We start from the raw sequence: 23,269 nt of genomic DNA, 5'->3' as shown, positions 1-23,269 counted from the left end.
ACATAAACCAGCATTAGTGTACAGAGCTATATCCTGACCCCTAAAGAGCAGAGGACCTTAGAATGATTACAATAGTGCCGCAAATCTTTATCACTATGTGGCATAAAAGAGCCATGCTAGCCTTTAGTGTACAGAGCTATATCCTGATCCCTAAATAGCAGAGGACCTTACAATGATTACAATAGTGCCGCAAATCTTTATCGCTATGTGGCATATAACAGCCATGCTAGCCTTTAGGCTACTTGCACACCAAGACGTTGCGTTAGGTGCTACGTTAAGGTCGCATAACGTGCACCTAACGCAAGGCCTGGTGCTCTTCGATGTGGACGTCAGAGTGAGCCACGTTGTGCAGCTCACTCTGGCGTCCGTGATGCGCACTCTTGGACGCATGCGGCATCACGTGGTCCCGCCAGCCAATCGCCGCACAGAGCAGCAGGAAGTAAACACTGCACGTCACCGAGTGCAGTGAATATTAATTAGCCATGTGCCTGGCCGCTCTCCGCTCCTCCCCAACATGACTGAGCATGTGCAGACAGTCTAACGCGGTTTAAGCCGCTGTAACGTTATAGTATGCTGCACTTTCGGAAGAACGTGCAGCGTTACATGTAACGCAACGTGGGCAATGTGAACAGCCCACTTGTGTTACATTGCTGTGCGTTGGGGGAGCGTTACAGGCTGCACTAACGTGCGCCTGTAATGTCTTAGTGTGTAAGCAGCCTGAGTGTACACAGCTATATCCTGACCCCTAAAGAGCAGAGGACCTTAGAATGATTACAATAGTGCCGCAAATCTTTAAGCCCAATCTACACGATACGATTCTTTATGCGATTCGATTACGATTCTATTTACGATACGATTAAATCTAACATGTCCGCTCGGGATTCGATTCAATTCGATTTGCCATTGCAAAACAATGGCAAATCGAATTGAATCCTGATCGGACATGTCGGATTTAATTGGATCGTAAATAGAATCGTAATCGAATCGCACAAAGAATCCTATCGTGTAGATGGACCTTTAGACCTATGTGGCCTAAATCAGCCATGCAAGCCCCTTCAGAGTACAGAGCTATATCCTGACCCCTAAAGAGCAGAGGACCTTAGAAGGATTACAATAGTGCCGCAAATCTTTAGCGCTATGTGGCATAATACAGGCAATGCTAGCCTTTAGTGTTCAGAGCCAGAACCTGCCTCAGTAGGTTGTCTTGGTCTTCCAAAACTTACCGCAAACCACGATAACTTTGTGAAGTTGGTATGTATGAAATGTGGACAGACTCAGTACAAAGCAATGGGAAACTTAACCACTTTTATTCTTTAGCAAGAGTACAGAATGTCATTTCTAGCATCGGTAAATGATCTGGCTATGATGGACTTTTTTTTCAAAGGCATTGAATACTCACTTTAGTTGATGAGTGTTGGAAGGCATTTGGAGAAAAACACCACAATTAGGACGGTTAATGACCTAAACTTTGGTGGCTGACGGAAATCAACCTGAAAACATGCTCTAACAGTTAAATGATGGTCATTAGTGCCACTTTCAAATAAAAATAGATCTATACAATATGTTCATTTGGTCATGTGCTATTTACAAGATAAAAAAAAATTAAATACACAAATTCCCCAAATCTGGTAAGCACAGGTCAGCAAAACAACCTGCAATGATAATAGTTGGATGCTTGCATGCTGACAACTGGGAAATACGATCCAGCATTATCTTTGCAGTGCAAATTATTTGATCACACTCACACAATGCAGAAAGAAGAGAGAGATAAGGAACTTAGGTGATAAAAGCAGTTTTAGAGACAAGACGTTGGTTTCTCTGTCCAATAAAAGGTTTTTATTTTTTTGTCTAGGTGGTGAAGTATAGCCCATGATCTGGGCAACACTGGCAAAATGAAAATGTCTTACAATAAAATACATTAGACATTTAAATAAATAAACTTAAAAATCTATGGGAAGAGAGACATTTGAACTAGATGAAGGTGGGATGATCTGCACAAGCAAGAAAAGGCATACCTCTTACAGAAAATGATGTAAACAGGAAAAAAATGGAAAAAGAAAAAAAGGACAAAACAAGTCTATGAAATAAGACGAGAAAACAAAAATACTGACTGAGGTAGCAGTTATCTGCTTTGTGCAGAAAGAAGAAGAAAAAAAAAAAAAGGCATATGGCTATATAAAAAGCCCATTACACAGACAGCATTATGATATCAAATCAAATTCAAATGACCATGCAGAAATACAGATCATGCTCTGTAGTTTTAGGCATTTAATTGCTTTCCCTAAATCTGCTGCTAATTTTCTGCAGATAATGTCCATTGATTTAAATTAAAGTTCCTTTTTCGCTTCCTTTTGCTTTTTTTTTTGTTTTTTTAATGAGAATATTATGAAACAGAACACTGTACATGCTTTTTCCCATCTACAAAAAATATTTGCATAAAATAGTGTTAATTCTCTGTACATGTTGATGAACACTAACTGTACGTAAAAAAAAAAAAAATTAATAATAATTGGGCGCGATACCTCTGTGTAGAAATGAAGAGGTGTGTGAGAGGGGGACCAAAATAAGACCTAGTATGAGAAACGAACTTGCCTTCACCAGCACTATGTTCATGTGAAAATTCAGCAGAAATAGACAGTTGCTTTAAACAATAAAAAAAATGAATTGGTTAATTTAAACATTTCCATTCCGTAAAAACGTCAGTCAAGACCAAAACATCTCAGTAATGTTAGTGTCGGTGCTGTAAAGCCAGGTAATCAAAGGTAAGGTAATGAACACAAACGGCCAAGAAATCCCCTCAGTGCATGCTGAAAAAGTGAACGGTTTGGCGGCAGGCTTTTCACACTCTTTACCAGGTTCCAAGTAGTTACGGGCAATAAATTTAAGTGCCTCATCCAGAAGGATAACCGGTAATGAGATTTTCAGCACCATCAACCACTGAATCAGGTTCAATGGGGTGATCTGGAAGATGAGCTATAGGAAAGAGATAAAAAAAATAAATAAAAACAGAATATAACGTATAAGAACCTTCATTGACTATGGCAAGAGTGAAAGATACTCACAGGTAATGGTTCAACATAGAGAATCAGGAAATGGAGGGACATGGATAAACAGATGGAGCCCAGAAGCCACACGTTCTCCCATGGAGGCATCCTCAGTAGAGACTGGTTTTCAGATAAGCTTGGTAGAAAGGAGACACACAATTTGTTACTTAATACGTTTACTGGAGCCGAGTCGTTATTGGTAGATATTGAAATACAAGAGAGGAAAATGCATTAAAAATGTAAAGCCATTACAGACAGTGAATGAGATGATTAACTGCAAACTGCATGCAGCATGGAAGAGGGCCAACAAAAAAACAAAACTGCATTGAAAGAGCATTTAACTGTCCAATTTCAAGCTGCATACAATCTGTATCAAGCCTGAATGGAATGAAGAGATCTTAGCCATTAAGACATTTTATTGTTAACTTAAGATCTGGTTTGGAGTTCAATCCTATACGTTTAGCCCTTCAAATGAAAATAAGAGCAGACACCAGGAAAGTTATGTGTAAGGACCAGCTAACGCCCATAGGCGTCAGCAGGTCTTAAGTGGGTTACCATGGAAACGGCCGCTTGATCGAGCGGCCTTTTCATGTCAGTTCACGGAGGGTGTCTCCGTGAACAGCCGGAGAACCGCCGATCGCGGCTCGCCGGCAAAATGTAAACACGCGGGGAAGAAATCCGCGCTGTTTACATCATACGGCGCTGCTCCGTGACGTAGATCGGCGATCCCCGGCCTCTGATTGGCCAGGGATCGCCGGCATATGATAGGCTGAAGCCTATCCTTCAATGCGCAGGACGGATATCCGTCCTGCGCAGCCCATGGAGGGAGAGGGAGGGACGGGAAGGCAGGGAAAACGCTGCGGAGGCGGGCTTTGAAGAGCCCCCCCCCGCAGATCACAAACAGCCGGCGGCGATCAGACCCCCTCAGCAGGCCATCCCCCTAGTGGGGAAAAAGGGGGGGGAGGGAAGTCTGATCGCCACGGCTCAATCCTGATCGGTGCTGCGGGCTGGAGAGCCCACGCAGCACCGATCACTGCAGAAAGCCCTGGTCTTTAAGTGGTTAATGCTACATACAATTATCTCACAAATTTTTAGTTCACATTTACTTTAAATACTTTCCTCAGTTTCTACTGTCCTCCACAGGATTAGCAGAATCAAAAAAGGTGCTCTTCCTCTCCCTCTACACCAGATAAAACATTTGCTTTTACGGTTTACCATTTACAGCAAATTTCACGCAAGCAGTTTTTAGGTATAGGTCTGCTTTACAATCCGCTTTCTTAAAGCTACATTAAAGGTGACATTAAGGTACATTAAAGGTAATTCGTGCAGTTACATGACCACAACGGCACCAGCTTCTCAAACTTTCCAACACTGCTTTCCATCGGCAGAAACTGGAAGTTACATGGTCATGTGACAACTGAATAGAAAACAAAAAACAAAAACATTTCTAACCATTTTGAATAGCAATTAGAAAAAAGGGAAGATGCAGGGGTGAAAGGTGACTCCAAGCAAGAGCCTACTGCTGCCATTTCTGCTTCAAGATTTAAAGCAGTGCAGAGTACTAAAAGATGATGCGACAGTCAGCTGACACAAATAGTTGAGGCTGTAGCCTGATCAGCACAGTGGACCCATGTTTCTCCCCAGAAACCACAGTACCACAGTCTGGTAGTCTGTTCATAGGCCCTTCCACAGCAAAAGCACACCAATGAGCTAATCATTCTACATGCTGCCCCTCTAATCCAATTCCACGAGTTCTGCATTCTGCAAAGGAGAAAAGCCTGAGCTTCAAAACTCAAGCTGTGCTAGTGTCAGTCCGAATAATGCTGTGCACTAGAATGTACAAAAGCCAACATTAAAAGCCACAATCTGGTACTTAAGTCAGCAGCTCAACTTAAAACAAAATTATTTTTTTTAGAAGAAAAGATAACAAAACTGATTTTTGTATAGGACCATCAGCACGCAGCGTCACCATTTTAGTTACCTGTTCAGAGCATTACACATTTCAATAGTGACAAGAACAGACAATGCCATTGTCATTGGATAAGGAGACTCAAAGATTTCGCACTGGACATTTTCAAAGTCTGGGTTTTCTTCCTTGCACTGAAGAAAATGGCTCTGGGGGGAAAAAAAACACCACCACCTAAGTTAGTCTATATTCTATATCACCAACATACTTTCATGAACTATTTCCCCAGGAATAGGACTGCATAACCATGAATGCAAAAGAAAATGGATGTGAAAGGACCAAAATTAAACTGAACACCCCCCTATGGGAGGTGCGTAAATGGTGAGGGCCAGCAAACAATTAGCTTTGGGGGCTGCTCAATAGCCATCCCCCCAGGTGTATGTGGCCTTCCATCTTTTGATCCACTGCCACAGTTCAAAGTGCTCAAAGCAAATGGACCCCCAACAGTGCACAACATACTAACATCCCTTGAGGCAATAAACTGCTTACCCTGCTCAAGTCCTTGCGGAATTAATTACTATTCTCCCTCCAGGCTGCCTGGGATAGTGAGAGAAAGATGTAATTTGGCTTCCAGCTATTGCTGGCGGCCGAATTACAGTGTTCTTGTCGTGATTTGTGCTCAGTCTTCCGACGGCGCCCAAATCAGTCACTGCACGCTGCTATAGCCGTAATTCCTATTATGGTCTATGGTGGTGCTGGCTGCGCCCAAATCTACTGCGCTGTAATTACAGCACTCGTCCCTTAAAGCCAATGGGTACCGTTTAAAAAAAGAAAAAGTCAGATACTCACCTAAGGAGAGGGAAGGCTCGGTCCTAATGAGCCTTCCCTCTCCTCTCCCGGTGCCCTCGGTGCTGCGCTGGCTCCCCCGGTCGCGTCCGTCGCCGCAGGGACTTCGGAGGTCTTCGGGAGCACTCGGGCTTCCGAAGACGGGCCGCTCCATAGTATGTACGCGCGAGCGCGTCATAGAGGGCGCTCGCGCATTATGGAGCGGCCGCGTCATTGGGAGCCCGAGTGCTCCCGAAGGCTTCCGAAAGCTCCCTTCGGCATGCGGAAGTGGCAGTATTTGACCGAACTGGTCGAATACTGCCACGGGGGATCCTGCGCGGGACCCGGCACCGGGAGAGGAGAGGGAAGGCTCATTAGGACCGAGCCTTCCCTCTCCTTAGGTGAGTATCTGACTTTTCCTTTTTTTGAACGGTAAACATTCACTTAAGAGGTTTAAAACCCTGACATAATATTCAACAAAAACATGTTTTCTACTTTTTATATGCCATACAGTTATCATATTTGCATCTGTGCAGAAGTATTATTCATTTAGAAATAGGTTCCTGAAAGTACAGTTTTTTGCTTTGTGAGCTGACTTTGCATTTTATTAATTACTGGTTTTATTCATTGCTGTATTGCAGGCAGACATGCGTCACATTCCTCACTTGATACATTTAAGTAAACACAAGATAACAGCGTCTAAAGTTTGGATGCATCTGCAGTTCACCGCACTGAACTTTCAAGCTCTGTGTGTAACCCTTCAAATGCTGGTCTAGTAAAAAAAAAAATGCTGGTTGCATAGAATATGCTGTAAATAATGTTTTAGAGCAAAGTTGAAATGCTGGGTGATATTCCGCTTTAAGGAGAGGTTTGTTTTACATATTTTGTTTGCTCAGCGTGCTTTAAACGGAACCAGAGGTGAGGTGGATATGGAGGTGGACATGTTTATTTCCTTTTAAATAATGCATATTGCCTGGCTGTCCTGTTGATCCTCTGCCTCTAATACTTCAAGCCATAGACCCTGAACAAGCATGCAGATCAGATGTCTATGAGAAATCTGGCAAGATTAGCTGCATGCTTGTTTCAGGTGTGTGATTTAGACCCTACTGACCACAAAGATCAGCAGGACTGCCAGACAACTGGATTTAAAAGGAAATATGTCAGCCTCCATATTCCTCAGTTCAGGTGTCCTTTAAGGTTATATGAAATATGCTAAGTCTCTATTAAGAAGGTGTGGTTAAGTGCAGACAGCCCCGCCTCTATGTGAATCATGTTTCTGTGGTCCCCACAAAAAACTATGGTGGAAAAAAGAAGAGGCAGTGTGAGGTCAGTGGTGAAAAGATGGTGGAGCTGTGATCCACTGCGTACGGTAACATGAATAATGCATAACATAAAAAAATGTATATATTTTTATATAGCATTTTAGCATAGCATTGAAAATGGACCCTGTAACTGGGATTTAATAATCATCAAAATAGTTTTGTATACATCCAAAATTACTTAATAAAAAAATAAAAAATAAAAAACACCCTTAAAAAGGGACACTGTAGGGGGGTGGGGGGGAAATGAGTTGAACTTACCTGGGGCTTCTAATGGTCCCCCGCAGGCATCCTGTGCCCGCGCAGCCACTCACCGATGCTCCAGCCCCGCCTCCGGTTCACTTCTGGAATTTCAGACTTTAAAGTCTGAAAACCACTGCGCCTGCGTTGCCGTGTCCTCGCTCCTGCGGATGTCACCAGGAGCATACTGCGCAGGCCCAGTATGGTCTGTGTAGTACGCTCCTGGTGACATCAGCGAGGTCGAGGACACAGCAATGCAGGCGCAGTGGTTTTCAGACTTTAAAGTCTGAAATTCCAGAAGTGAACCGGAGGCAGGGCCGGAGCATTGGTGAGTGGCTGCGTGGGCACAGGATGTCTGCGGGGAACCATTAGAAGCCCCGGGTAAATACAACTCATTTTCCCCCGACCCCCCTACAGTATCCCTTTAACTTAAAAAGTTACATGTAGCAGAAGTATTAAAAGAATTAGGACACCAACTATAAAGAAAGGAACATTATAACACAAACATTATGATAAAGAACACATTATGTTAGAAGGGCTAGTGCACACGGCTGTTTATATCCATCTGAAAACAGTTTAAAGTCAGTTTGGCATCCCAATTACACTACTGAATGGCAAAATATTAGAAACCCATGCACACAAGCTTAAAAATACATAATACCGGTTAGCAGGTACTTTCCACATCCAAACATTGTAGAATATTGCCATATATGAATGATTACCAGCTGATAGAAGGTAATTCTTGGTCCGCCCTCAGCAGCAATAAACCACCAAGCAGCTGCACCAACTGTAGCAGCACCAACATAGCCTATGGCAAAATAAAAAATAAAAATTAATGCACCACAAATACTAAGAGCCTTTATAAGTTTTGTACAAAAGCATATGATTAAAATCCAATGATTAATTTTATCACATCTTTGTGATGACAATGTAAAATATCACCTTAAAATTAGACTGTACGGCCAGCTAAATGTCTCCAAAAACACTTAAGGTTATATAGCACAAAGTTGAGTTTTTTGCTGTCTGGGTCCAAAATGGGTATATTGATCGCTTTCTCTCAGTCTTGTGAGTGAGAGAATTGCCCCCCCCCCCAAAAAAAAACAGGGAAACAGCCTGCAACAAAAACCTTTAGAGTTTGGTTGGGTTAAGACCTTGATTGTGGGCATCATAAGTAGAAGAGCAGCTAATTTAAGATTATAAAGATGTTAAAAGGAACCCAAGGTAAGAGGGAAATGGAGGCTGACAGGTTTATTTCCTTTTAAATAAATGCACATTGCCTGGCTGTCCTGCTGATCATTTGCCTCTGATACTTTAAGCCGTAGACCATGAACAAGCATGCAGATAAGAGGTGTATGAAAACTGACAAGATAAGCTGCATGCATGTTTCAGGTGTGTGATTTAGACACTACAGACCAGAAAGATCAGCAGGACTGCCAGGAAACTAGTATTAAAATGAAACATATGTCAGCCGCCATATCCTCAGTTCAGGTGTATTTTAAGGACTTTTACAATAAAATAAAATAAAAAAATGAAATTTAAAATCCCAAAATGTAAAGAAGAAATGGATAGTATGAAAATCTAAAGTTTTTTGTGTGTATACACAACCTAATCTAGTGCATGCAGATGACCTGCTTACAAGGACAGAACAATACTCACATCCAATCGCCAGATAGCGAAAGAATAGCCAACCGCTAATCAGGGGTTCTTTAGGATTGCGGGGGGGCTTGTTCATGATGTCCAGGTCTGGTGGATTGAAGCCTAATGCAGTGGCAGGTAGACCGTCAGTAACCAAGTTAACCCACAGCAACTGCACAGGTATTAATGCCTCTGGGAATCCAAGAGCAGCGGTCAGGAAAATGCTACACAGGAGGAAAGAAAATATATAAAAGGAAAATGAACTTACTGCTGCCATACATTGGTATCAGAGAAAGTAATAGATTTGTGGTGGTACCACTTTCATTCAGTATTTGCTGCAGATCTTTAAAGACCTGGTTTATGTTTGTAGCCACATTTATCTATAATAAGAATAGGACTAATGAATATACGAGTGTTTTCTTGTCTGGCAAGTCATCAGCAGTTCTGATAGCATACTTAACTGTAGAGTAATTATTAAGACTTCAGTTTTCTGGAAGCTTACTGGATGGCTTAATTCATACCAGGTCTACTTTTTGTTGCCAACTGTATGAGAAGCCTAAATGTTCTGAGTTTTCTGAGCGTTACTTGCAGGATTTCCCTGATTAGTGTGGTAAGGCAGATTTTGTGTACTGAGGCACATCTCCAAGATGAACGTTTTCTGTCAGCAAATGCTATGGAGGATTATTTCCGGAGACAGTTTGCTTTGTCACAGTCTTAGTACAACCTGTGCCTACAAGAGACTTAAGCATCTTATTATTGGGCAGTTTTAGGACTAGTGTACAAAGGTTTCGGACATCCTTCTGACATCCCAGTTAAACCTACTGAACAGAAAACTGCTGACAAAAAAAACAACAACAAAAAATCAGTATGGATAGCAGAAACTATGTACAATAAATAGCCACTAGTGCAACTCAGCAGCTACGTCTGCTCAAAAGAAAATTACATCATAGCCAAGGAAAAGGATTATTGTGTTGAGGGAAAAACGTTTGACAGATTGTGTATGAAGTGGTTTTGACCGTAGTAAAGACAGAGGGAACAGAAAATGCTGCTAATAATGCAGCAAAGTGTGTCAAACAGCACAAAAGTAATAATATACTCTTACAGAATGCCAAAGACAATTGCTAAAAGTAAAGCACAAATCCCCATGGGAACTTTTATTAGTATACAAGTATACTTGCTTGAATACAATGTATTTGGGATGGCATATAAAGGAGGTGCCTCTTTTAGTAATACCCATTTGGTTATGAAATAGTTGTAAAGAAGAAAAAAAAAAAAAAGAAAAAAAAAAAACTGTCAGTTTTTGATTTACTGCAGTTTAATATTTTTGTATACTGTACTATCAACATTGACACCTACATTTCTCTAAAGGATAGGTGCCTAAAGGGCTGCTGTTTTATCCTCAAATTGCAGACATTAGAATTCCTTGCATTTCATTTGTTCCTAGAGCTAATCAATTTTCATCTTTTTCCTTGTAGACATTTAGATCTTCCTAAAATGAGAATGAACCTCACCATCAAATTTACACAAAAGTCAGAATATTAAGGGCCCTTTTCCACTAGCGGCGATTACGATGCTGAATCGCAAATCGCTAGTGATTCTTAAATCGCTACGGTTTGTTTTTTAACATAGGAATCGTGGTAGGTAATTTCCACTACCGCGATTCATTTGTTACTCAAACGCGATCGCACAGTGGAGCGATTTTTGCTGTGATTTTGCTATGCTTTGCATAGCAAAATCACGATCGCGAACTCCGGGAAAATTTGTTCACTTTGCTGAATCGCAATCACCAGAATTTAGCGCGAACGCTAGCGATTGCTAGTGGAAAAGGGGCCTAAGTGTGTACAGGTTTGCTGATATTCTTTGGTTCTTATTGGATTACAGACAAGACATCTCCAACCATTTGCCAGCAACCGATGGAGAAATTAGGGAATAGAACATAATGCAAACTTTCTGAAAAAACAGCTGGCCAAAAGAAGTATGCCGAAATAAATAAAAAAAAAGTATTAACTAACAACAGTTATTCTTGACACATACCAAACCACTTCTCCAACATTGGAGGAGATAAGGTAGCGAATGAACTGCTTCATATTGTTGTAGATGGCCCGCCCTTCCTCCACAGCAGCTACAATTGTAGAGAAGTTATCATCAGCCAGCACCATTTCTGAAGCAGTTTTGGCCACTGCAGTGCCTGATCCCATGGCAATTCCAATTTCAGCTTTCTTTAAAGCAGGGGCATCATTCACACCGTCACCAGTCTAGGAGTTAAACAATACAAAAATTTATTATAAAACTAGGTCATAGATGTAGATGAAACAGATGTTATGTACGCATTTGCAAAGCTTTGCACTGGGAAAACAAATCCTGATAATCATCACATGAAGGATTTTGCTCTAACAGGTTAGGACATCTAAGCTTCAAATACTGCAAGTTTAATTATTACTGATTGTGATTTCATTACAAAAGCCTTTCATTATGCCTCAATCAGGAAATCCACCTTCCCCCAGTTCCGTACCATGGCTGTGATCTCATCAAAAGACTGCAGAAACTCAACAATTTTGGACTTGTGCGAAGGTTCCACACGAGCAAAGCAGCGAGCATTCATACAAGCATCCCTCTGTGCAGCCGGAGACAGCTCATCAAACTCGCGGCCAGTGAAAGCCTTTTCAGAAACGTCTTCATCTTCACGGAAGATACCAACACGCCGGCATATTGCGACTGCTGTACCCTTGTTATCACCAGTAATCATGATCACCCGGATACCAGCCTGCCGACACATTTTCACGGATGCTGCTACTTCAGTTCTTGGAGGGTCCAACATTCCAACGCAGCCAACAAAAGTCAAGTTGGTCTACAGATGAACATAGCAGAAGAAAAAAAAAATAAATTAACTTTACTGAATGAGAACCCCGCAATAGATATATATGTCAGCATTTAAACAATTGCTTTATCAAACATTCACAAGGTTTAAAATCGCAACTTCAGAACAAAAAAGAGTGAGGGGGGAAAAAAAAAAGCCATTTATGTGATCGAAAGTTGATCATCATCGCAAAGGAACTGAGATAACGGAACTATAAAACAATCAATTATCTCACTACAACAGCCCACAAACTTAAAAGCGGTATTAAGTGATAAAGATGCTAATCCTGCATTCAAAACTTGCAAAACTTTCTGCTGTTCTGGTTTGGAGTTTTTTTTTAATCTATAACATATTCCTCCTCTTCCATTTATTTCCCTGCTTAGCTGCTTATCAGAAACACCCTCTGATCACTTGTGTTTACAAGCAAGGCTGAGGTGACTCGGCGACTGGATGTGTAAAAAAGTGCAGATCCTAGTATACACCTCAGTGGGAGTGTCTGAAGACTCTGGGAGGTGGGCAGCTAATGAATACACAATGAGCAAGAGAAGGGGGGGGGGGGGGGGGGGAGGAACAAGAGTCAGGCCTAGTGCACACCAGAGCGGTTCGGCTGCGTTTTGCTATCCGCTAGCGGCTGCGGATACGCTTGGGTAATGTATTTCAATGGGCTGGTGCACACCAGAGCGGGAGGCGTTTTGCAGAAACGCATACTCCCAGGCTGCTGCAGATTTTGGATTGCGGAGGCGTTTCTGCCTCCAATGTAAAGTATAGGAAAACCGCAAACCGTTCTGAAAAAACGGCAGTTCAGAGCGGTTTTGCAGGCGTTTTTGTTACAAAAGCTGTTCAGTAACAGCTTTACTGTAACAATATATGAAATCTACTACACCAAAAACGCTTCACAAAACCGCAAAATGCTAGCTGAAACGCTACAGAAAAGGAAGAAAAAGCGTTTCAAAATCTGCTAGCATTTTGCGGATCTGCTAGCGGTTTTTGTTGTGCACCGGGCCTCAGGGAGGATATGTCAGCATTAGCTTGGCAAGATGGCCACCGCCTAGAATTGGATTTCTGCTTTTCCTTTATAAAATTCACAGGAATCATTACGTGGATAGCACAATACATTTGTTATGTAAGTAGAAATCTACTTATATACCGTATGTGTTTTTTATTTCTAGGTTGGCATGGGTGTCGCTTGTTCTTTAAAATGGCCGTCAGCTGCTCTCAGAAAACGTTAAAATAGCAGATCAAATCAAAAATAAAATACCAATACATGGGGCCAGCAGGAATTTGTGGAAAAAAGGCTGATATAAAAAAACAAAACAGAACAAAAAAAACTACGTGCATAATTTAAAAAAAACAAAAACAAATTCTTACCTCATAAGTAATAAAGTTGGAAGATTCCTCGAGATTCATTTCCTCTTTACGTGGGGGGTTATCGTGGGTTGCCAGAGCCAAGCAACGCAGAGTGTCACGCCCGGAGCCCCACTCCCTGATCACACTCATGATCTTCTGCTTAATTCCAGGTGTCAATGCTACCTTGGCACCTCCAACACGAATATGAGTACAACGATCTATTAAACCTTCGGGGGCACCCTACATTAAAATATTAAGCATAGAGACAGTGTTAAGCAATCAAACAAACTATAGTAATTTAAAGGGAACCTGAACCGATATGGATTTTTCCTTTTAAAATACTAGTTGCCTGACCCTCCTGCTGATCGTGTGTGTCTAATACTTTTAGCCACAGACCCTCAGCAGGACTGACAAGCAACTGGTTTTGTTTAAAAGGAAACAGCCATATTCCGCTCAGGTAAGGTTCCCTTTAATGAAAGCTCTTATAAGGATATGAATAAAACCCAAAACTATCTGAAATGTGTTTATTTTGTATTACCTTCACAAACATTTTGTTCATGTTAGTGCGACTTGGTTTGTTAGGTGTACAATAAACAGACATGGATTTTCTGTCTCTTGAGAACTCCAGAGTGAACTCTTTCTTCATCAGCTGTTTTATAACCTGTAATGAAGAAAATGTATACAAGTAAGAATAATTTACAATAGCAACTTATATCTCCTGTAAAAGCCTAGCACAGAAGTCCATGTTCCACTGTGTTCCAGGACAGTACACAACAGACCATTCTGAATTGTAAATGCAGGACTGTCTCAGAAGACCGTACATATCCTCAAAAGCACTTCTCAATTTATATACAAATCACTATTTCCCTTACTAGATACAGCATTCATGATAATATGCCGTTAGGAATCATTTAACACAGGTGACTGTTAGAAACCAAAACGTTCATACTAATTGTCTAACAACCAATCCATATCATGGTGCATATCACAGGAAAAACAGCTAGGAGACCAAAACTGGCAATTCCACCCACATTTATTTAATGTCTGAACTCTGTGTACTAAAGTGGCCAGTGCTTAAAAATAATAAATTATACACACTGTACATGGTGTGAAGTATAATCATAAGCAAATATCTAGGGCCCTATATTTATATGGGCATTTGTTAGGGGCTCATTCACAGTGGGACGTTATGAAACAACGTTAGGGGGGCAGTGCAGCATGGAACAACGCACTGAAATTATATACGTTTATGCAATGTTCAGAGTGCAACATTAGCATTGTGGTGTAATTAGTTGCGTTATGGTAATGCACTGCTGCAGTGCGTTACTGCTAAATGCACACATTAACAGGTACAGAGAAGCATACTTTTCATTGTGTATGCTTCACTGTACCTCACTGTATGCGACATAGAGAGGCTGTAAGATGTGGTACGACTTCTTTGTTCCGTTGCATTGTGTTCCTGTTAAAACAGGAACACAAAGCAATGTCTAACTGTGAACCTAGCCTGAAACCCCAGGTACACTTGTTTATATACACTACACACCACATACACTGTACGCATTTTATTTTTTAGCACTGATCAGTTTAACTAAGTGGTTATGGTATCTACTTCAGACTTTGAATACATAAGGATTTGATTGCTAATATAAAGTCTTTAAGGGCCCGTTTCCACTATACCTAGGCGAATCCGCATAGGAAAAAAATATATACACATTTTTGAATTTTGGCTGTAATGGAAACCGGCTCATTGAAATACATTATTATACGAATTTGCATGCAGTTAATGCAAATTCGCCATAGTGGAAAGACCTGTAATTTCAAATCACTGTTAACATAACTATTGTTTTCAAGTGACATTTAAAGAAAATTATACTTCGCCTCTCGTCCGTAGGTTGAATTCTCCACATCCATGTTGGCTATCAAAAGGTAGACCTGCAAAAAATGAACCTACCGAGTTGCAGGCATTGGCACGCTCTATTCTTGAGAGCCCCTTAAGATCCGTGTCAAATACATTCATTTTTTCAACCAGACAAGTGAGAGCAGTTTCTGTAGCTTCTCCAACTTTCTCATAAACTCCCTTTGCCTGAAACAAGAAAATATAAAAGTTGCAATACAAGGAAAACAAGGTTACCATTTCGGGAGATAAACTCCAGGGCTTATTTTCCTTTTGAAAGTTCAACTAAATAAACCACAACTGAGGAAGATTGAATAAATACTGAATACAACAAAGGTTCTAACAGTCCACAGATTGTTTTATGATGTAAAGGATTCTAAATAAGGTTTAGTTAACACCAGAAGAATGCACAGCGGTTTACAAAATGCCCAAATATGGGGTGGTAGAACGGATCTCCCCTCACCCAGTCATGTCAACTGAAAATACCTATGCCTGCCTGCAGAGATTCCATTATTTCCCTTTATGGCACCAGAGATAAGGAGATGTACCCACCATTCTTCCTAACCAAGGACAAAGAAATGTGAGGATGAGGACAGCAATACTGTACAAACCCTTCCAGCTATTAAAAAGTAAAGGATCTTTTGGTAGCAAAAGTACTTTAAAATTCAAATTCTTGACATGCCGAAAGGACGTTTCTATCCTAAAGTAAACATACCAGTGAACGCACAACAAGTATTCAGTGCATGTTCTATGGAATCAAAATACAGTATAACTAATTCTAGCAAGCACATTGTCTGCATGAGGCTTTTGTGTACACTGAATTTACATTGGTTTCTGCCTGTATTCTGACACAAATGGGAGGGTCAGTAAGTTTCCCTAAAATTGGTAACTGTGAGCCCCACTAATGGACATTTAGTGACAGGACTCGTTTGATGTAGTATGTAAAGCACTTCGGAAAATGGGTCAGTGCTGCATGAAACTTTAATGGTTGTAGTGAAAAGGATTAGAAGAATCCTCACCTAGTATAATTAAACTCCCCCCCCTCCCTCCCCCCCAGCGTACATTTTGTACTGTACTCAACTAAATCAAACATGCTTCTTATGTTGGGTTCATTTTGCATCATAGCTTGCTATTTAAATAATTTGTTTGCATAATAAAAAGAAAAGGGCAAAGGATAAGTACAAATAATTCATATTTGTCCAGCTTTCAAGTCTATAATATACGTGTTAATACAAGTATGTATTCCATAATATAAGTGTTAGTATAAGTTATGTATGCCGTGTTCATTCATGTTTCCCGTACCAAAGTTACATCCCATTAAAGATTCTACATTCGCATCAACACATTCAACCTCCTATTCACTCCCTAACCTAAAATTGGTTCTTGTACCACACCATCCAACCATACATATCTACACCTCAATCATCCTAACCTGATATTAGTCGGTATCTTCTTTCTTCTCCCTCCCACTGGTTAAAGGCTGCGTATGCTCTTTTCCCCCCAACCCCTCAGGCATTCCTTCCCACTCCATTCCTCCTTACCCCTATTAAATCATAAGTTTTGATTCCCCCATCCCTTATCTCTCTAGCCAACTGACATTTTTTACTTGATCCGCCTTCCGTTCTACCTCCTCACCCGACTCCATCAGCAGCAAGTGTGATGATTGTTTCGCCCCTTATTATTTTATAGAGGGTTTATTTGTAGACTTCCAATCCTTCTCTATGACCACTCTTGCTGCTAACGAGAGGATGTAAAGTAAAATTGCCATGCTTCTGCTGAAAAGGCTTTCGATAACAGATTGGAGATGGATGGATAAGGTATTAGATAAATTTAACATACAAGGAGGAGAAGTCAGGAATCTGATTAAAGCAATGCATACAAACTCGAAGGCACGTGTATATATACGCCGGGTTTTCTCTCGGAAGAGATAGTATTAGAGGAAGGAACTAGACAGGGCTGCCCTTTGTCTCCCCTGCTTTTTAAATCTAGCGTTACAGCCAGACCCAAATGCTAGAGAGCAAATTGCCAGGCATGTTGGAAACGCTGTGGTGTCGCAAGCCATGTTCGCCGATGATATCCTTTTATTTTTAAAAAACCCAGAAACTCAACTGGAAGAAGCCCTAAACATAATCCAGCAAGTTGGCAACTTTAGCGGCTTCAAGGTGTTCAAGGTGTTTCCAAAGGTGAACTACTATATCTCTCCCCCCTGGCACCCAAACATCAACTGGCCCATCTTCCGGTAAAAGTAAGTACTGTAGTCACCTATTTAGGCATAAAAATACATAAATATGCTATATAGCTTGAACTATTCTCACCTGATAAAAGATCTTAAGAATCATCTGCTAAGATGGGAAAATTTACCAATAAACCTGGCAGGTAGAGCTGCTCTGATTAAATCGGTCACCTTTGGGAGGCTACTCTATCCCTCTATCCCTTACAAACCATCCCATTGTTACTGAACCATTCAGACATATTAGACATAAATAGAGCAATATCGAGATTTTTATGGAAAAAAAAAAGCAAGAATTGCTCTCGTTTAACTACAGTTACCAAGAGAATGGGGGGGGGGGGGGGGGGCTAGCAGGCCTCCTACACCCCGCAAAGCAAAATCCCCCCGAAGCTGGTAAATAGTAGAGTTATCAAAGATACGGTGATGGCTTGGAGAGAGCTAAGAAAAATATATATCGGGTACTAGGCCTGAAAGATAAATTGAATTTAAATCAAAATCGCGATCACCAAGATCACAATTTCAGAATCGTCAAAGCGGCGAATATAGCGATCACGTCATTTCCACACGGGGAAGTTTGAAGAAGCGCCTTCAAACTTTCCCAAAGTCCCAGTACACGCAGCGTTGGACATACCTTCAATCCTCTATCGCCCCCTGCCGCCTCTTGTGCTTGGCAAAACTTCGGGTTTCTGTATGTCACATGACATACAGGAAGTATGCCGTGCATTAGAGCCTGCAGGAGGCAAAGTGGATAGGCGGCCATCGCTGGACTCGTGCTTGAAGCTATGTCCAGAACTGATGCAGCTTGGGGGCAGAGGAGGCACAGAGAGACACAGGAGACACAGAGGGGGCACAAAGAGAGACAGAGTGGGCACAGAGACACAAAGGAGGCAACAGAGAGACCCAGAGGAGGCATGAAGAGGCAAAGGGGGCACGAGAGACGGGGACAGAGGGGGGACAGGCACAAAGGGGGGGGGGGGGGACAAAGCTTGATTTGAAGGAAATTGTGAATCGAAATCGTAATTTTGGACAGAAATCGCTCAATTCAATTTTTTTCCTAAAATCGTTCAGGCCTATTGGGTACCTCAGCAGATCTCAAAATACATGCCATTTCGGGGACTTCCTGGCTTTACGGCAAGCATTATGCATGGAGGATTTCTGAGTTGGAGAGAGAAAGGGCTCGAGCACTTGGGCCAGATCTGTGACCTGCGCAGGGGGAGATTTATGACCTTTCAGGAAATAAGAGCTAAATTTGGGATTCCCAGAAGCCATTTTCTCTATAACTGCCAAAAAAGTTCACACATACGGAGCAAAATAAAGGACATATCAGTTGTAACTCTAAACTCTTGATAAATTTATCTCGCCCCATATGCACCAATTATCGCTAGCTGAAATGCACTCAAGGTTACAGGGAATAAATATAGAAACGAAAGCTAGGAACAATTTAACCAAGTGGCAAAAGGACATTCCAACTGAAAAAAATGAGGAAAAAATATTAGAGGGTTACAGACTAGTGCATAAAATTATACCAGGGGAGACATTGAGGGAGTCACAACTTAAATTCATAGAGCGAAATACGTATTTAATATAAAATATCGTGTCCCCCTGCGCATTACTGTCCGAGATGTCCCAAGTGCTCACTACAAAATGCAGACTTGTCTTTGGTCATGTCCGGCAATTATCACCTTCTGGCAAGAGGTGTTATATATATTCTGTCTGTAAAAATCGGTTGGACTGTTGCCCAATAGCATGCCTTGTAATTATATCACATCTCCAAATCTAGAAACTGATGCACAAACATCAAATCCCAAGTAAGCTCACACACTTGATTCTGATTGCGGCGCGCAAAGCCATATTTAATAAATGGATCTATCCAAGCAATCCAACGCTCTGGGATGTAAAAGAAGAATTATTCCATCTTTTTAACCAGGATAGACTAGAAGCAACCGTGCATAAGGACCGAAAGACAGCGAGCTTCTTCAAAAAATGGAGGACCTTCATTCTGGCGGCATATTCAGACTTGGAAAAGCAGAGTTAGTACCTGCTAACGATGTTTTCAACAATCCTTCAGGGCAAAGGTGAGACGTTGCTCCTCCCAGGAACAGGAACAGACAGCACTTCCCCTATAAAAAAGTCACATGGTTAGTCCACCCTCAGTGCGTTTAGCCAAGTACCCGACAGGTGAACATTCCACTAACCCATAACCGTGCAACTATCAGACACAGACAATTAACACCCGGGTGGGATCGTTGCCCTGAAGGATTGTTGAAAACATCGTTAGCAGGTACTAACTCTGCTTTTTCCCCACAATCCTTCAGGGCAAAGGTGAGACGATTAACAAGTAATACAACCTCAGGGTGGGACCACTGCTTGGAGAACCTTTCTACCAAACGCTTGGTCGTGTGCAGACATTGCATCAATTCGGTAAGGACGGATGAACGTAGAAAAGCTTGACCACGTTGCTGCCTTACATATTTGCTCAGGCGAAGCCCCTGCATTATTAGCCCAAGAAGCTGCCCTAGCTTTAGTAGAATGCGCTTTAAATGAGGCAGGAGCCTCACTTCCCATAACTCTGTAAGCTTCTATAATAGCTAACCTAATCCAATTAGCTATAGTAGATTTAGAAGCTCTCTGACCTACAGTTTTCCCTGAAAATAAAACAAAGAATCTGTATTCCTGACATCTGCAGTTCTGTTCAAATATTCCAGAACACATCTTCTAACATCTAATGAGTGAAAAATCCTTTCTTTTCCACACTTTGGATTCACACAGAAAGTAGGCAACATAATATCATGCGACCTGTGAAACCTAGACATAACCTTCGGACAAAACTCTGGATATGCCTGTAATCCTAATGTATCCTGAAAGTAAGGACTTTTCATAGACAAAGCTTGTAGCTCACTGACCCTTCTGGCTGTAGTGATGACTCCTAAAAAATACTGTTTTTAATGTAAGATATCTAAAAGAACTGTCCTTAAGAGGCTCTAAGGAACCTTTGGACAGTCCCTTTAAAACCCCTGATAATCTCAAGGAGAAACATATGGTTTATAAACTGGCAGTTTCCTAGAAAAAGCCTTCAGAAACCTCACTATCAAAAGGAGAGGAAGACAAGGGGATAACTGAAAAAGCAGATAAAGCAGCAATCTGCACTTTAAGCGTACTTACAGAAACATTTTTATCCCAACCCTCCTGAAGAAAATCCAGGACTGCTGGAACTGACAGGCTATCAAAATTAAAGCCGGACAGCCGAAGATGGAAAGTTTTCCAGCATTTCAAGTAAATCTTCCTAGTAACTTCTTTACGGATACCAATCAATGTAGAGTCTGCCTTGTCAGATACTCCCAATTTTTGAGTAAGGATCCAGACTGACAGATTCAATCTGCCTGGATGTGGATGCCACAGGTTCCCTTGCAGCAGCAGATCTGGCCTGCAAGGAAGTCTCCAAGGGTCCCCTAAGGTGCAATCAAAATCATCAGATTTTGACAACCTCTTGTTGATAACGGCAGGAATCAAATTGAGAGGAGGAAATGCATACCGAAGTGGAAAGTTCCACTCCTGAATGAATGCAGTCACCCCCAGATATATGCTTTTTTGGATTGAGGGAGAAGAAACTCTGAATCTGGGCATGATCTTCTGTTGTGAACAGATCGATTGACTGTGTTCCCCATCGTTTTGTGATGTCTGGGAACACCTCTCTCAGTTTAGAGACCACTCTGATGACAGAATCCTGCTTCTGCTCAGTTTGTCTGCCTCTATATTGAGTTTTCCCTCGAGACGAACAGCTCTCAAGGATAACACATTCTTTCCTGCCCAGGACAAGATCTCCTCCACTTCTTCTTGCAACAACAGGGATCTCGTGCCTTCCTGTTTGTTGACAAAACGCTACTGCCGTAACATTGTCAGAGTGGATCAGAACATTGGACTGTGACAGTATCGATCGCGCCTGAAATAAGGCCCGCTTTACTGCCATTAATTCCCTCCAGTTGGATGACCTCAGACTCCAGTTCTGTCCACTTCCCTTGAAAGGCTCTGTGAGCTATACGAGCTCTCCAGCCCCAAGCGCTTGCATCCGTAGTAATTACCTTGTCTACAGGCTCCTTCCAAAGCCTTCCTTTCACAAGGTTGGATTCCTCCAACCACCACTGCAGAGACAACACCACAGTTTGAGGAATTGTGACTTTGAAATCTTATGTTTATGGACGACCGTCCCAATTTCCTAGAAGGAAACTCTGCAACTTCCTGGTGTGTGCCAGTGCCCAGGGTACTGCCACCATTGTGGATGACATCAATCCCAGCACAGACAAAATCATCCTTAGGGAAACCTTGTCTTCCCTCTGTAATGATTTCACTGCCAAATTTATCTTTAGGATATTTTCCGGAGGAAAGAAAATCCTCTGTTTTAATGAATGCACTAGCATGCCTAGAAAAGGCGTTTTCTGACTTGGAATCAAAGAGTACTTCTCTAGGTTGATAATCCAACCTAGGGATCGGAGATGTTCCGATACCAGATTTAAATGGTTTGTCAGTTGATCTGCTGAACTTCCGAGAATAAGCAAGTCGTCTAAACACGGAATGATTAAAATCGACTGCTCTCTTAACGGAATCAATGCTTCTCCCAGCATCTTTGTGAACACTCTTGGGGCAGAAGTGATCCCAAACGAAAGGCAAACAAACTGGTAGTGTTCTACCCTCCTATTTTCTCCAACTGCAAATTTTAGGAATTTTTGCGATTTTTGGTGAATGCCAATATGCATCTCTTAGATCGAGAGATGCCATAAAGGCCCCTGGAAACAGTAGCTCCCTTACTGAAAAAATGGATTCCATCCGAACTTTTTCTGTCTCATAACAGGTTAAGTCTTTTTAGGTTCAGAATCAGGCGAAACTTGCCCGACGACTTTTTACTACAAAAATAGTGAAACAGAAGCTTTGCTTTTGTTCCTTTACTGGCACAGGATACAGACTAACCAGCAAGCTCATGGTGACCCAGAACTCAGAGTGTGTAAGAGGCTACAATGGTCCTAAAAGCCCTCTTACTAAAATGCTAAGAAAAGCAAAAAAGTTTGCTTTCTTAAAACAGAAAGAATTTGCAATAATTCAGGTTGGAGTGAGCTTGAGATGTCTCCCAGTGCATCACTGCTGACTATATGCAAATTAACCATTGTTACCCTTAGCAGCTACACACCGCTGGAATGCAATGATGTGTCAGCTTGTTAATTTGTACAGAGCCCTAATAATCCAACATGCATACAGACTGTTTCGGATTGTTTGATCCGGCACAGGATAAAATACATTCTGTTTTAGCATGTTTTGCAATATACTCAAAATTTCTGGAAACAGAGTGGGATCTCCTGGGGCCTTTGAGACCACAAATCTTGACGATGGATGGAGCGCAAACTATTTGGTAACCAAACTTTATTGATCGGCAAATAAACGGGCTTTTTGCCCCTTTTGCCACCTGAGAGAGAAGCATCTTAGCCTCCCCCCACCGCCTTACACGAGTCGTTGGGATTTGACTGGGTTTTCGGAGCTTTATATTTAAAGCCCCTTTTCCCCGACTTGTCAGAAGTCCACTTTCTGCCTTTTCTCTGATCTTTAGAGGCATCTCTTTGATCACACACAAAAACTTTAGTTGCAACAGCTTTTTTCTTTTTAGGAAAAAAATTTTCTTTTTGTTCGATGTACTTTCCAAAGCTGATCATTAATTTCAGCAGTGGGTGTAAACCTAATTGCCTCAGCCGAGGAATCATCTAAATATGCAGCAGATTTAATGAGAATCGCAATAGAATTCAACAAATGCTCAACAGGTGCCAGTATATTAGCTCTGAGCTGATTAATCCACAGCTCCAAAGCTCTGACCACACATGTAGAGGCAACAGCCAGCCTAAACATAGCCACACTAGCCTCCAAAGACCTCTTCAAATAAGCATCCACTTTTTTATCCAGTGGATCCTTTAGCTTTGTATAATTGATCATGA

General features: G+C 41.6%; 1 protein-coding gene across 2 annotated transcripts in view; it reads right to left on the bottom strand.

Moving 5' to 3' along the window:
* ATP2A2 (ATPase sarcoplasmic/endoplasmic reticulum Ca2+ transporting 2) overlaps window positions 1-23,269 on the bottom strand; it is a 126,598-nt gene that overhangs the window by 23,110 nt on the left and 80,219 nt on the right. The window contains exons 11-20 of one of the 2 annotated variants that reach the window (XM_068245299.1): window positions 15,125-15,256; window positions 13,712-13,834; window positions 13,195-13,413; window positions 11,482-11,817; window positions 11,004-11,224; window positions 8,991-9,193; window positions 8,057-8,142; window positions 5,026-5,159; window positions 3,063-3,180; window positions 2,853-2,973 (exon numbers count right to left, since the gene is read on the bottom strand). In XM_068245299.1, the coding sequence (XP_068101400.1) occupies window positions 2,853-2,973; window positions 3,063-3,180; window positions 5,026-5,159; window positions 8,057-8,142; window positions 8,991-9,193; window positions 11,004-11,224; window positions 11,482-11,817; window positions 13,195-13,413; window positions 13,712-13,834; window positions 15,125-15,256 (1,693 nt within the window). Of the gene's footprint in view, window positions 1-1,813; window positions 2,974-3,062; window positions 3,181-5,025; window positions 5,160-8,056; window positions 8,143-8,990; window positions 9,194-11,003; window positions 11,225-11,481; window positions 11,818-13,194; window positions 13,414-13,711; window positions 13,835-15,124; window positions 15,257-23,269 lie in introns of those variants that run through there. The other variant, XM_068245290.1, reaches the window with a different exon arrangement.

The sequence above is a fragment of the Hyperolius riggenbachi genome, chromosome 1, assembly GCF_040937935.1.
Source record: "Hyperolius riggenbachi isolate aHypRig1 chromosome 1, aHypRig1.pri, whole genome shotgun sequence".
Classification (NCBI taxonomy): Eukaryota; Metazoa; Chordata; class Amphibia; order Anura; family Hyperoliidae; genus Hyperolius; species Hyperolius riggenbachi.
The sequence above is the reverse complement of the archived record's forward strand: the minus strand, read 5'-3'. Positions and strand labels throughout refer to the sequence as shown.